The 15,866-nt window shown below is 35.9% G+C and overlaps 1 protein-coding gene across 1 annotated transcript; it reads right to left on the bottom strand.

The window, feature by feature from the left end:
* Nucleotides 1-833: 833 nt before the first annotated feature.
* FGB (fibrinogen beta chain) lies at nucleotides 834-8,462 on the bottom strand. The gene is made up of 9 exons (XM_058721108.1): nucleotides 8,367-8,462; nucleotides 8,135-8,155; nucleotides 5,590-5,781; nucleotides 4,926-5,109; nucleotides 3,733-3,960; nucleotides 3,088-3,201; nucleotides 2,606-2,731; nucleotides 1,852-2,137; nucleotides 834-1,237 (listed from the first exon to the last, which is right to left on the bottom strand). The coding sequence occupies exons 1-9, from the start codon at nucleotides 8,436-8,438 to the stop codon at nucleotides 1,006-1,008; spliced, it is 1,455 nt and encodes a 484-aa protein (XP_058577091.1). The 5' UTR covers nucleotides 8,439-8,462; the 3' UTR covers nucleotides 834-1,005.
* Nucleotides 8,463-15,866: the final 7,404 nt, after the last annotated feature.

Consider the following 15,866-nt stretch of genomic DNA (forward strand, 5'->3'; position numbering starts at 1 on the left):
TTTCTGTGATAAAAAATTAATAACCTCTGCTTAGATGCAAAGGTTAAGAGGCTGAGCTATGGGACAATAAGTTTCTGTGAAAATCAGCGGCAATGATGCTACGTTAGGGAAGGAGAGTCTAGGGGCATAGGGTTGCCCAGGGCAGTGAAATGATGGGAGAACAGAGGATAAAGGCAGTATTGAGTTGATATACTCATTTCTTGGGAAGAAGTAGAAAGAACACAAAACCCACTTCTACTTTAGTTCCGGTGTTATCATGGAAAAAAACAAACATCCAATTGATGTCAGTAGGCATAATTTCCAGGGACAATAGGCAACTGCTGCTTCCTACCCCACTCTTCCTCCCAAAAACCAATTGATGAATATCAGACCCTCATTGTCCTCTTGGGATCTCTGATCCCAAAGTCTAGCTAAGGGGCAGCGTAGTGGTTTTCCCATGGTGCAGAGTGAGATTTTGAATCTTCATGTGTTCAGTGCCAGTTTGCTAGCTGCTCAAAGTTGTGATTGCTTCTCTTTTCTTCCAGGTTCAAAGCCTAACTCATTGATCATGTGGATTACAAAGTAAGAATAATTTATTTGCAACAATGACTAGTTTAACTAATAAGTCTTTTTGAAAGTTTTTTTTTGTGACGGATCTTATATAAACAAAGAGTATTAAAGTGGGCTTTTGAACATAACTTTTTAGTTTGCCTAATACCTTTTCTACAACAAGGATAGAAAATTCCTCTTCCTAATTCGAAACTTTCCGCAACTGAAATTGAAATTATGAACAGTGTTCACAATTACTGTTTTAGTTACTCCTCGGTGAGAAATACAAAGGAAGAATACGAAAATAACTCGTGTGCTATTTTTAATGTCATTTAGCCTAAATACTTTTTCCCAAAAAGTCACACTCACGACCTTTTGATAGTTTTAGAGGGATATAATGTGTGAAAGCATATTCCAATGGCATAATATACAAAAATGTTATTACATATAGAAGAATAAAAATCTATGTTTTGGGGGTTATTGCTGTGGGAAGAAGGGTCTGATCTTCATAGACATCTTCTTCATTGAATACCAGGACCCCTTCCAGTTCATCCATACAACTCCATCATCTGTGCCGTGTTTCGCCATGTCCCAGCTGTAATGTCCACCCCAGTAATATCGGCCATTTGGATTGGCTGCGTGGCATCTATTATACCACCATCCGCCACCATCCTCTTTAGAACACTGTTTTTTGGGATCTGCAGTTATCCTGAAAGAAAATGTTTGGGGTTATTAGAACTGCGGTGCCGTCAAGTAAATTCTTTGCAAAGTGCCCTCAGAAGAGTGCTGCGTACAGTGATCCTTCAAGTTATACGCTGGTTCTGTAAGCAAAGTCACACTAGCACGCAAAATGTCTTCCCTGCCCTACAACAAGAAAGGGAGAGAACTGGGCCTATGTGACAAGTCCATCTGTATTTGTTTCTTTAAACTGACATGACAGCTTTCAGCCGCCTCAGTGTTAGAGAACCCTGGAAAACAAAATGGAGGTTTCAATATACACTTGAGAATATATAGATACAGAAATTTATCTAAATGCTCACTATGTAAAGGGAATGTGCTCTCGTTCCAGTTCCATATTTTATGGTTGTATAACTTTCAGTCAATTACTTAATCTCTCTGCACTTCATCTGTAAAGTGAGAATAATAATAGCAACCTGATAGTGGAAATGTCTTAGAGTGATATATAAAGAGCTTCGTACAGTGGCTAACACACGGTAGGGGCCCAAGAAATGACAGCTGTTAATAACATGAGCTATCATTAATGACTCTAATAACAACATCCATAGTGGCTTTTAAAGCAGGAGGGAAAAACACAATACATACCAGCCATCATTGTCCCTGTCGTACGTGCTGAAGTACATGCTGTTGTGAATGGTCATGGTCTGGTTCTCTCCCACCAGTTGAGAGGCTCCTTCTATGAGGGCATTGCCAGCTGTTCCCTTATATTTGTTCACTGAGAGCTGGTATTTGTTGGCCTCATTCTGTACGGTGAATCCTCCATAGAGTGCCTTCACCTTATCTCCTTTCCAGTCCTCCATTTCAATCAAAAGTTCTGTGGGACCCATGTTGGTAAGCTGGCTAATTTTATCATTTCCGAGCCAATACTCACCTAAAGGAAAAATAGAGTAAAGCCTCAATAGAAATAAAACGTTTGGAAATGAAAAACTGCCTTTCGGGGTGCCTGGGTGACTCAGTTGGTTAAGCGTCTGACTCTTGAATTAGGCTCAGGTCGTGAGATTGAGCCCCGGGTCAGGCAGGCTCTGGGCTCACAGTGGGGAGCCTGCTTGGAATTCTCTCTCCCTCTCTCTGCCCCTCCCTGACATGTGTGTGTGCGATGTGTGTGTGTATGGGTGCTTGTGCAGTCACACACACTCTCTCTCTTTGAAAATAAATAAACATTTAACAAAAATAAAATAAAAACTTTTTCTTCCCTTATCTTTAACTTTCACATTCTTTTTGTAAACTCTTCTTAACCTCCTAAAACTCCCAAAAACAGACTCCCAAAGCCATGTTTTTTTGTAATGAAAAAAAAATTTTTTTACCCAAGGATGATTTTATTTTGTACTCCCAGTTTTACCTGGTACACCACAGTATTTTTTCCCATCTGCATTAGTTGCAATATTTCCAAATCCTTGTTTATATGGATCCCATTTCCTGCCAAAGTCAACACTACCATCTTGACGATTCTGAATTACTGTCCATCCTTTGGTTGAAAGAAACAAAAATAGCATCTATTAACCGACAACAATCTCACTTTGAGGAGAATGTCTAAATTCCTCATCTATTTAATTTATTTTATGCCCAGCTATGTTTAGTGCTTCAAAATGTGTACAATAAGGAAATAAATATGAATGGAAAACTTAAAGTCTTTGGAGACTGCAAATGCTTTATCTCACTCCAAATTGTGAATCATAGATATTTTATAACCTTTAAAATATCAGGATGAATTCCAAATCAAATGGATCATTGTTAGTTATGTCAAGCTAGGTTTTATTTCTTGGCATTCTATGGCATCAAAATAATTACAGCATGATAGGTCAACCATCATCAAATACTTACCTCCATTCTCTGTGGTCATGTCACAGTATACTCTGTATGGTGTGATAGAACTGTGAGGCTGAATGAGATACATTTCAGATGTTTCACCTCCGTTCCTGATGATTTCCTCACATTCTGCAAACATAAGATAACATACTATATTCAGGGAACTACAACATAATTTCTTGGTCTTTAGTCATCAATTGTGTAAGATAACTGATTACATAAGCTACTGAGGAATGCTTTATTTCAGACATTTGAGAAGAAGTTGTAGAAATTGAATCATCTTTGAAACATCAGTTTTGAGTTCTAGGGAATGAGAAAAGCCCTTCTCCACCTTCTTTGTCCTAGGACATACAGAACCTTCCAGAACACATTGGTAAGGAGAAACACCCACATCCACCTACATTCTTCCATCTATCCAAGCAAGCACGTGCATTAGTCAAGTGGAGCTACCACCATCATTGCACTACAACCTGTTCATCAAAAATTGGCGAATACATTAGGCTATGTCTGAACACAGCACGGTAGGGATATCCTCATGATGTGCTCTAACGTCATTAGGATTTGTTGGGGAAAAGCCTCTAAGCTTTTTAAAGTTACCTCATATTTTTAGAGTGTTTGTTCTTCTGGAACTTTCTAGAAATATGTTTATTAATTAGTTACCTTTGCCAGACACCACAGGAATATTGCAACTGACTGTACATGGGGTGCGGCAGTATTCCATCTGAGCTGAGACATCCGATTCTAATTTTTGTATTTTGCTTCTCAAGTTTTCCAGGATTGAACGGAGCACACGAAGGTTGATTGGGATATTGCTGTTCACAGTCTCATCTATATACAGTCGGTGCTTTTCCAGCTCTGAGGAGTACTCATTTATTGCATTTTCATTTTCTGGAAAAATGAAATTATGTAGGAGTGATGAGCATTTTCTTCTGATAAAAAAGCTAGGTGTATTCATCCATACAGTTGTAATTTCAATTTTCTGAGAATAAACTAATAGCTGCAGAGCTACTGTCAGGAAATCATGATATGCAGTTGTACTTAGGGGAAATTATTTGGCCCATGACATACAAATTAACATAAAGTCTAGTTGCTGTATTAGTAATTTACCTTAGGTATAAGCTAAAGATTCTGCCTAATAATGAATCCAATAGGTTCTTTATTTCTCTGGTGAGGAAAAAAGGAGAAAGCAGTATTTAGACCTTCCATCTCAGAAGTTCAACATCATATGGATTGGATACCCTTGATTTACTTATCCATCTCACAAAAGTACACTAGAGCCTTGAAATTTACAAGAGGAATGTCATGATACCTTTGAAAAATGCCCAAATTTAGATAAGCTACTCATTGAAATGCCTACACCAGTCTTACTCACTAGCTTATTCCTACCACCCAGCCAAGAGCACTCAAGATTCAGATCTCAAGCACTCAAGAGCATTCAGATCTCAAGATTCAAAGATCTGGTAGCATTACCTGCAACACAATTGAGTATGCCATAGATTACCCTTTTGTATTCAAAACCTGAAGTATTAAATCTATAGGTGCTAAATTTTGCTCTGAAAATTGCCTTCTGATTCACAAGTTTCTTCTAGAATAAAAATAAGGACTCACAGAGATTTTTTTTTCTACACAAAATGATTATAGCTGAGAATAAGTGCTGAATCATGCTTATATGACAAGTGGGAGGTAAAGGGGCCTAAGTGAGAACCGGAGGGTATTCAGGCTCATACTGAAAGCAGTAGACTGCTACTTAAGCTAATCTAGAAAGGTTCATCTTCTCAGAATCATGCATTCCCATGCAGTCAAACAAGTTCCAATTTTAGAGCAGAATCAAACATAAAACACAGGATACCTACCTTTTATTTGTTTCTGCCTGTTTTTCCACATGTCTTTTAGCAGTGTTATATACTGAAAGGTGCTAGAAGAGGACTGGGACACAGACTCCACATTATTATTTAACTCCTCTATACTTTTTCTGATTGGTCTTTCCTGTTTTACCAAAGTATCTTGCAACTGACATCCTGTAGGACACAACACTCCCTGCAAACAAAGAAAACGGCAGGCATTAGAGGATTCGGATTACAGGTATTTGTGAAAATACCACATAGTGAAAACGCAACAATATCACGAGCCAGTATAAAAACTTGCAATTTCATTTTCTGTTATGTAAGTCCAGAAATTCTAGAGTCATCATCATAGTCCTCTGAAGAGTAAAATTAGTACTTACCGCAGAAAAAATAAGTAGGGCTGTGAAAATTTTACCACTTGAACAAATGAGGTGGGCAAAACACAAAGCTAAAAACAACATCCATGTACCTCATTCACAATCTCAGGCTCAAACTAAAGAGGACTAGAAAGGAGCCCTTATCCCAAGGCCCAGTAAGTTTTGTAGTTATTTCCAAAATAACGTAACAAAATAATGATAATAATGGGGGTCAAGGCAACATTAGGAAACCGTAATGAACATAGGCTTTCTCTGCATGGGAGACCCATTCCGACAAGAAACACTGATGCACTCACCAGGTCTGGGTCAGCATGAAGACAGCCCCCAGCATCAGGGGCTTTTCTTTCTATTTTCTTTTGGCTGGCCACTGTTTTGGCTGGTCGAGCCCGATAGCCACCTCCACTAACGGGTGGTGGGACAGGTCTCAGGCTGGGAGCCTCTTCCCTCTTCTTGTCGAGGGGCCGATGACCACGGGCATCCACAAAACCCTTGCGGAACCAGGCAGAAATTATGTAAAGTGTTATCAAAGATTTGAGATGTAACGATTCCAATACTCTCATTTCATAAATTAGGTTATCACATAATTAATGGTTTCTTTAAGGTCCATCAACTGGTTAGTCGTTGGTCTCTTCGGTAACAATAGAAAAACTGCGTGAAAAGTATTATACCTGAGGGAGTTTTTAAAAAGAGGTCTTAAAATAAAGCTGCATCAGATTATGAAGAGCGATGACATCAGATTCCTGAAACCTATACACTGGAATACATAAAATAGTAAGAAATCTACACTGTCAGGAGGAATTTTCTCAAGCTATTTGGATTACTAAATTCCTGTAATTATTGTTAATTATTTTCCCACTTTCAATTTTTATGAATTAGACGATCAATTTACCTAAATCTTATATAACAATATTTAAGAGGTAATACAGATTTTTTAAAAAAGTGAAATTTATTTTGGACTTATTTGTAATCAGACAATCTTTGAGGCTAACGTGTTTGAAGAGGACTAAGGTCTTCTGGAGCCAGACTGCTGGGGTTCAAATCTTGACCCTACCACTTACTAGCTACCCAATCTTGGGCAAGTTATTTTTTCTGTGCTCTAGTTTCCTTATCTGTAAAATAGGGATAATAAGAGTATCTGCTGTCTAAGATGATTGTAAAGATTAAATGACATTGCATTTGACACCCTCCAAAGAGTTCCTGACACATAGTAAGTACTCATTATTTCTACTGCAAACACACAGTAGATACTATAGTTTAAATGGCTTTTCCTATACTAATTCCAACCCTAACCTTATCTTATATCAACAAAATTATTTCTTATACCATTCTCATGAAATTCTTACATGATTTCTTTATCAAACATCATAATTTTCTCATATTTAAAATAATTCTCAAGACATGCGACTAAAATTATTTGCTAACTTAAAGAATATTACCTTAAAACATAATGAGGTGGAAAATATTCAATGCAATATAAAAGTGTTTGCTTGGATTAACTAAATTGTCATGTGGTCTTTGTCAGCAATTATACTTTGGGGGGCTTAATTACAAATTAACAAGTGACTATATTTGATTAAAAGACTAAGCTCTCCAGCTATTCAGTGAGCCTAGAAGTCATGCAATGACTCTATTTTGAATTTTGCTGTCATTTATTCATTAAGTTACAATAGCATTTAACATTTAGTGAGAGTGTGCTAGGCTTTAAACCCAGGCAAGTTGGCTCCGAATCCCCCTGCATAATCATCATAGGTATCTGAGTATATGTAATTGCAATAAAAATAATAACATGTGAGGATTTGGGGAAAATATACATATTTCATGAGGTCCCAGAGCTGGTCTGTTCTACTAGGAATATTATGAAATGTGATTCACCTGTTTATTACAAATCAAATTATAACAGAAGAAAAATATTTTCTTTCTATTTCAGGGTGCCATTGGAGAGAGAGCATTGACCATCTAGCTTTCCTAGAGAAAAGGAATTAAAAATATTTAAAGAAATTATATGGATATTGGGGTTCATGAAGATCACTCAGTGAAATAACTGAAACTAGAAAATCCACTTTGGAGCTTAAACTAGTAAACTATCTCTGTAAGGATTAGCTGATGAGTAGAAATGTAAAAGTGCTTAGCTAGGTATTACAAAAGTTTACTCTTATACATTCTTTCCATTCTTCTTAGCTAATGCAATTAACCAGACAAGTATCTCTTTATCTGTATACTTTGATAATTAAAACAACTTAGGTTCCCTTCAAATTCAACAAATGTTGCAAACAAATCCCTTCCTTGAAGTTTACTCTTATTTTTAGTGTGACATACTATGTTGTGCGCAAGAAATTTGATCATAATTCATTTGAGAACACAATTAAAATTCTTTAAATAGTTATCTCCCTAAATGCATTTCTGTATATCTGTTATCGTCAAACCAAGAGAAAGAAAACAGCAGAGATAGTAGTTAAAGAAAAACTGTTCTACGAGTGAATAAATTATACTGGGCTACGTGTTTCATAACTATTAGTAATAACAATAAATACTACTTATGACTTAGATTTGCACACTTGAAAAAAACAATCATTTCATTTTCTATCACTGTATTTAGTCTATTCTGCTTTTAGATTCATTTATAATTTTCATTCAGAAGTTGCCGGTAATTTCAGGAGCTATATATTACTTCCCTTCACCAAAGAGTAAACTACCACAGCTTTTTTCTTTTAAAATACTGCTTTTTCATTTTTGTATAGTCTTAAAAATTCTTAGATTTGTCCTCATAATTGTAATAATGTGTTGCTAGAACTAAATGAAAATCACAGTACTCAGGATAACAAGTGAGAAAAACAATCTTACCACAGCTCTGTCTTCTTCTCCCTGGGAAGATATAGATAAACAAGAAAACAAGAAATCATTATTTTGTTTTATGTAAGAAATACTATGTAACATTCTTTAAATAAAATGGGTCCCACTTCAATTTCAGAACTAAAATCAATGTTAATTTCGTTAAGATAAATATTCACATATGATTATGTTGTTATATTTTATATTAATATTAGTAATAATATAATAATTTTTAAATAGTCACCTCATCATAGTAATCAATAGCTTGTGACTTAATAATAAAAGCACACAGTAGTAGCAGTATTAGATTCTTCATGGTTTTAAACTTTTAGAAGCTCCAAGAAATTGTCCCTTACTTATGGACTTAACTGGGAGATCTTCAATCCTATATATAGCTGAAGCCTTTGTTAGGTAGGATTTTAGAAATGGTTACCCTCCTTAGTTAATATTTAATTTGTTGGTTCACCTGTTGGCTGAACCATTTTATCACTTAAGCAACATCTTCCCAGCAAGACTTATTTACTTGTCATAAAACTATTCTCTGTCGGCTGAATTTAGAAACACCAGGGTATTTCAATTCATTTAATTGGACAATACGAGGGAAAATTAGGGCATTCCTGAAAGAGATGTGTATCACCTTTCCTGTAAATTAATGTGCATGCTGCAGAGGCTCACAAACAATGTGTGAAGAAATGAGTATTTTTAATCCAACCAAAAAGTTTGGACCTACCCGCAAGGAATCCACTAAAACTGTGACTTCTCTAAAAGTATACAAATGTTTATGCTTTGAAGCAATCACGCAATTGAGTTTTAAAAGAGGCCAATAAATTAAGAATAATAGTATATCACCATGTGTTTATCCTTTCTTTGAGACATTAATCAGATTAGGAATATTAGAACTCATGCCTTATGCTCTGATAAACAAATATCAAAAAGAAAATACCATCTTTTATTTTTGCTCTCCCCTCTTCCCACATTTTTTCCTTTATTAATATAAATTAAAATGTTCACACAATTCAAAACACTGTTAAAATAATTAATAAAGATTGCTAAACCAAAGCGTTATTATTGTGATTGGATACATAATTAACACTTTATTTTTTATATTACATTATATATATTTTATAGTATATTATATTGTTTATAAAAACAATGTTATTTTACCATTAGTGAAGGCTTCATACATCTATTTCAAATAGCGGCCCAAATAATAAATGTGGTCCATTTGCTTTCATTATTTTCTGTAAGCCACCAAATCCAAGTCTCTTATCTTTCTATTTATTTGTTGCAATCAGGATTAGCAATTCTTACAAGAATCAGTGGGGAACTCAAAGTCAAGAACACAAATCCCATCAAATGTGTTGCTTTATGGCATTTTCTGTGTGTGTGTGGGGGGGGGGTATGGAAAGTGAAACATTCTCAAGATATTTGAAAAGTGATTTTATTTGAAAGATAGTAGGTTATCCAGGTCTGGATCAGGAGAGTATATTTTTGGTGAAGTATAGTTGACATAAAATATATTAGTTTCAGGTGTATGACAGTGATTCTACAATTCCATACCTTAGGAAATACCACGGCAATCACCTGTCACCATAGGCATTATTACAGTATTACTGACTCTATTCCCTATGCTGTACTTTTCATCCCCATGACTTATTTAGTTTATAATGCAAGTTTAGGGAATCCCTGGTGGCTCAGTTGGTTAAGTGTCCGACTTCGGCTCAGGTCATGATCTCATGATTCATGAGTTCAAGCCCTGTGTTGGGGTCTGTGCTGACAGCTCAGAGACTGGAGCTTGCCTCAGATTCTGTGTCTCCCTCTCTGTCTGCCCCTCCCCCACTCATTCTGTCTGTCTCTCTCTGAAAAATAAATAAACATTAAAAAAATTATATGCAGGTTTGTACCTCTTAATTCCTTACCTATAAACCATGCTTGGAAGCCGATTCTTGATAATGGCTCGAGAATCACTAAATTATTTTCTTCTCTTGGTTACATTCCCATAGGTTACATTCCCAAGTTTCTTTTAACTCAAATTTATGAAGCTCAGTATTGAGTTTAAATTAAGTGAACTACTTCACTGGATTTTTTCAAATTTGTGTCCCTTGTACTAGTACTGAGTAGTAGTACTAGTACTAGTACTGTATTTTAAGACTAGCTTAGTTTTAATTTTTCTTAGAAGAATACACATATAACCATAAAAGCAAATATATGCATGTATTCATTCAAATGAGATGCAAGAACATTTGTCTTTAAAATGTAACTGAGAAAACTCTCATTTTAATAATCTGGACAGGGTCTTATGTTCATGATGTCAGATCCTTACTGATTTGAAAAGACTATCTGATAGGAAGACTAAAACAATTTTTTTCTTTTGACGTAACATTATCATATTATTACTTCATTTTCAAGCACTGAAACTAGTGACAGAACCATTATTTAATTTTCAGAAGCTTATTAATTTTTAAGTTTCTTCTGGCATATAATAGAATCGTGTACAACATTAAAATGAAAATTCCTTTAAATTCCCACTTGTTTTTCCTCTGGTATTCTTGCCCTCAGCAACAGGAGGTGGAGGATGAAAACTACTAGAACATATGTTCTATAAAAGTAGAGACTTAACATTCATTCCACAAAAAGATCTTGGGAGCTTCCTATGCGACAGGTAGTATGCTAGAGACACATTTGTGAGCAAGATAGACAAATTCAATAAAAATTTGTAGAATGAATGACTGAACTAGCATTCACTGAAACATGCCTCAGAAGCCAAGTCCTGATAATCATTTATTTTACTTAATTCTTGAAGCTACTAAGTTCTATAGATGATGAAACTGAGGTTCAGAGAGATTAAGTAAACACCCAAGGCATACAGGTAGTAAATACCGTACCAGGACTTGACCCAAGTTCGTCTGATGCTATAGACCATGCTCTGGCCCATTATACTACATGGCCCAACAAACTATAAACATTACAAAATATTTACCAGTAGCTTTTTGGTTGGTTTGTTCTTGCTTTGGCCAGCTCATTGTCTCGGGACTATAAGGTCTCAGACTAGCACACTCACTCTTAGTCTTTATTTTCACCCTCAAGTATGGGTGTGGATGTGGATATTCATGTTGGTATGAGAGGTATGACCAATGCAGTGATAATAACTATGAGACTTTTTAAAATTCTAGTTCTTGTTAGATATTTTTCCTATTGAGTTATGTACAGTTACTCTAACACTCTAAAGTGCCTGATATTACAAAGTAAATTACCATATTTTCAAAGAGAAGAAATAGTTTTGCAGACATTCTGCTTATAAAAATACTTAAAGTTTTAAGAGTGTTGATGCCATTGGTGGAAGAGGAAGGGAGTACAATTTGTTCAGTTATATTTTCAGGTCAATAGTACTGTGTTCTCCTATTAGCTGATACCATTACATAAGTCAAGGACAGTAAATCAGTGACAGAGAATACAGATAATCTGTCCTGCCCAGCAAGCAGCTCTCTGGCATGAAGGGCTGACTTGGGGACACTGATTGTCAAAATACTTGTCATTGATACCTTTCCAATTCATGTCAGGCCCCATCTACAGAACACAAGGCAATTTGTGTTTATCAAATATTTGTAGAGCACCTACTGTGCGGCAAGTAGTTTTCTGGGGGGCAAGGATATTTTGGTGGATGAGATAGACAAATGCCCTCTAATCATGAAGCTTTATGTCTACAGTCGAAGACAGAAAATGAGAACTACTTGTAATAACATGTACTGAACCTAAGTCAGGGTAAGATGAGGTTTTGGGAATTGTAACTTAGGGACCTAACCTCCTTCAGACGGAAAAGGGATTCGAAAGGAAAAGTCTTTTTGGTTTGAAACCTGTTGTTTGAATGACTGTATGGTTTATATCACACAGCTCGCACATGGTAGGTATTTTATAAATAACTGTGGAACAAATTTATGAATGTATGAATGAACAAATGATTAAATGAATGAAAGGAGATACTGATTATCTTTGTCTAAATAGGCATGGCATTTGAGAAACTATACCAAATCGCTCTTAGTCTCTGTATTTTTCTTTTCTTATCCTGAACTACAGTTTGAGAACCACTATTCAAGAAGAAATTAATAAACAAGAGCTGGAGGCTAACTTAGACCAGAGCTTTGATGGGCAAGCTTGAGACCAGTGTGCCAATGACAGTTGTAATTGGTCAGCCATTTGCAATGGGAAAGCACACTGCAGGGAAGAAGCGTAGGGGCTAGCTCTGTGTCTTATGGAGAGTCTTTCTATTGACTTGGAAGAAATCAGTTTGCTTTTCTGAAGGAAGCTGATAAAGAGCATGGCAAGAGGGGAAAACAGGACATTTTCTTCTTTAACATAGTGCCAATAAGAAAAGCTAGAGAAAAGACAGAGATGCTCTTCTGCTCCTGTCACATTTAGACTCAAAACCACAAGGCTGTAACGGACACCTGTTAGACTGATGCTCCCTTCTCCTGGAATGACCATTAAAACATAGGGCTCCAGTAGTCCTGATAGTATAGTGATGCTCTGATCCTCCAGCCACAGATGGTTGAGCTGGTGGTGGACTCCTTCCCTGAGCTAGCCCTATCAGCTTCTCTCCCCCAATGTAATATTTTCAGAGGAAATAAGCAAAGAATCAGGTTGATGGACCTGGTGTCACATTCATAGCAGCATTCTGGAGAGAGAAAGCCTGCTAATGTTGGCAGCAGACGTGACCAAAACCTCTAAACTTGCTCATTTGATTATTCTGTCAAATGTGTGAGACACCTGATGTCCTTCTAACAGTACCCACTCCCCTGTTACCTTTTGGTAACTTAGGCTGAGATGGCTCCTGGAGTTTGCTGAGCTAATCCAAAGGGAAACTTAAGAGCAAATTTTTAGAAATCAGACTATTTTTTAAGCATAAATTTCACATTAGAAGGAAAAGCTGTGTTTTCAAACAATGCAATAAATCACTAAAGGTTTTTATACTTTAAGTGTATAGTACCAGCAATAAAATCTGTAGAAAATAAAAGTTTTTATTTTATTTCAGAGTATTTTAGGAAAATTCATTTAAAAAATATTTCACTATTTAATAACTATTTCTTGAATTAAAAATATTTTCAATAAAATGTGCTCAGGATTAGATTAATGGCATAACAGACATTTATGATTTTGACTTTTCCAATCTAAGAATAACTGTGCATTTTCATCGTTTCAGGTCTTTTTGGAGGGATGTCCCCCTTAAATATTTTCCTAGGTCTTAAACATTTTGCATTTATTGCTGTCATATATAAGATCATTTCCCCCATTATATTTTTTAACTGCATATATGAAAGATACTGATTTTTTCCATTAAGATTTTTTTTTTTTAAGTAATTTCCACACCCAACGTGGGACTCAAACTTACCCCGAGATCATGAGTCGCATGCTTTACCGACTGAGCCAGCCAGACGCCCTGGAAGCTATTGAGTTTTAAATATTGTTTTGTACTCAGCTCTCTTACTGAATTGTCTTATTTTTCTAATAGTTTTTCCAATTGAGGGAGAGAGGAAGAGCAGGGGAGGGGTAGTGAGAGAGAGGGAGACAGAGAATCCCAAGCAGGCTCCATACTGTCACTGCAGAACCTGACACAGTGCTGGAACTCACAAACCATGAAATCATGACCTGAGTTGAAACCAAGAACTGGGTGCTTAACTGACCGAGCCACCGAGGCGGCCCTCAAAGAGCATCTTGTAATTTAATGTCAGAAATAACTTTTATATAACCTGGATAAAATGTGGCATTAACTTACTAAATATATTGGAGAATAATTCATTTTCATAAAATTTACAATGAACAGAAATACAGACTGTCCTGACACAAGCAATTCTCTGCCTTACACACAGAAGAGGGCTAAGATTAAATTAATTGTTGTTGCGATAGTAGCATTTTTTCAGGAGTGAGCACATAATATACACATCCAGAGACACACAATTTCCTACTCTACAGACTCAATACCTGCAACTCACATCAAAATTGAGGTCTCAGTGCCTTCCATCCCCACACGTAAGTGTCTAAATCTTAACACCTCACTTATTCAATCTTTCAACAAATTTTGAAGGCCTACCAATTGCAAGTTATCCAGATACTGGGTGTGTGATGTGGATATCACACTATACTCACCCCATACGTCTATTGGGGAACACAGATAATTAAACAAATCTTACCATCAAACATGGTAGTATATGAACTCAGCTAAGAAAACTGGAAATGTCACATTGCTGTTTTTTCTGTGTCAGCATAAACACTGACACATTTTTGCAAAATAGAAACACACAAAAAAGTAAATTATGAGTCATTATCATGTTCAATTTGACACTTGTTTTTGTGACATGGGCTGGGACTTCACAAAGTAGAAGGAGAAATTGTGATAAATAACACTTCCCTTCTCTCTCTCTCTCTCTCTCTCTCTCTCTCTCTCTCTCTCTCTGTCTCTCTGTCACATGCACACATCCCTCACTAAGATATTTCTAACTGACAGTGCAGCTTCATTATGTCCCAGGCCTTTCCAGGCATTAACTGGAAGAATGTCTCAACGTCTCCTGTGGTCCCAGAAGCTTTCCTCTTAACTCTGTTACCAGAAATCACTTGCTAACACTACCTTGGCATTTGGGCTCATTCTTAGCATTGCAATAAACAAAGATCAAACTCCTGAAGAAATGTCCAAGTATTCTTTTTAATTGGTTCTGATGTTAGAAATTCAAAAACACATGATAATTTCCACCATTCCTGCCTTTTGAATTAGTAAAGAATTACACATCTGAAATTCATGGGGCAAAGGACATTTTGAGTCAAACAAGGCTAAAGAATATTGCATGGAAAGAAAGTAGTGTCTGAAAGAGATTACATATTTAACCTTCTAAACTGAGAGAAGAAGAAATACTATCCATCTTTTTAGGAGTATTAAAACCAGAAAACACTTCCAGTGAAAAATCTGATGAAAATGACACTGAAATCCATATTCATGTGACCTCCTATCACTTACTCAAGGACAAAGGACACAGTATTTGAAAGAGAATAAACGTATCTTGTATATTGGTGAATTTAAGAAAAAAAAAAAGATCAGTTAATAAAGAGAGGCCTTCCTTAAAATCTGTACTATTGGTTTTACAAAGACTTCATATTTACATTAATAAATCACTCACAATAATTTAGGTGGTAAATCCTTCTATCCTTATAAAGATAAGGGAAAATTCTTATTAGGGAATAATGCTCCTATCATTATGAAGAGCAGCAGTGACCCCTACTGCTCAAATAAGGCATCTCTGGGTGTCCACCAGGACAGATTCTTAACCTTTCATGGGTTCTAAATCCTTTTATGAATCCAAAGAAATCTATAGATCTTTCACCAGAAAAAAAAAATCAGGTTTTATATAAATATAAAATTTATATACAACATACGTAATTCATAGATCCATGAGCTACATAAGGGGGTCACTGGGCTCTATTTATCTATCTAAAACTTTTAAGTGGATAATATAATTCTATAGATTCAAGAGAGCCTTTTAAAAGGAGAATAATCGAGTGCAATTTACCTCAATTATTACAATATTTTTAAGACTTTGGGTTTATAAAAATTTTCTAGGATGATTAACATGTTAATAGACCCAACTAGACAGTTATTATATTGCCATAGTTATATTAGAATCTTGTTTGTATCTCTATAATTTTACTGCCTTTTAAAATCATACTCTTTTGTATATCTATTGCCACCTATAGGGAAGTT

Source organism: Neofelis nebulosa, chromosome 3, assembly GCF_028018385.1.
Source record: "Neofelis nebulosa isolate mNeoNeb1 chromosome 3, mNeoNeb1.pri, whole genome shotgun sequence".
NCBI classification, from domain to species: domain Eukaryota; kingdom Metazoa; phylum Chordata; class Mammalia; order Carnivora; family Felidae; genus Neofelis; species Neofelis nebulosa.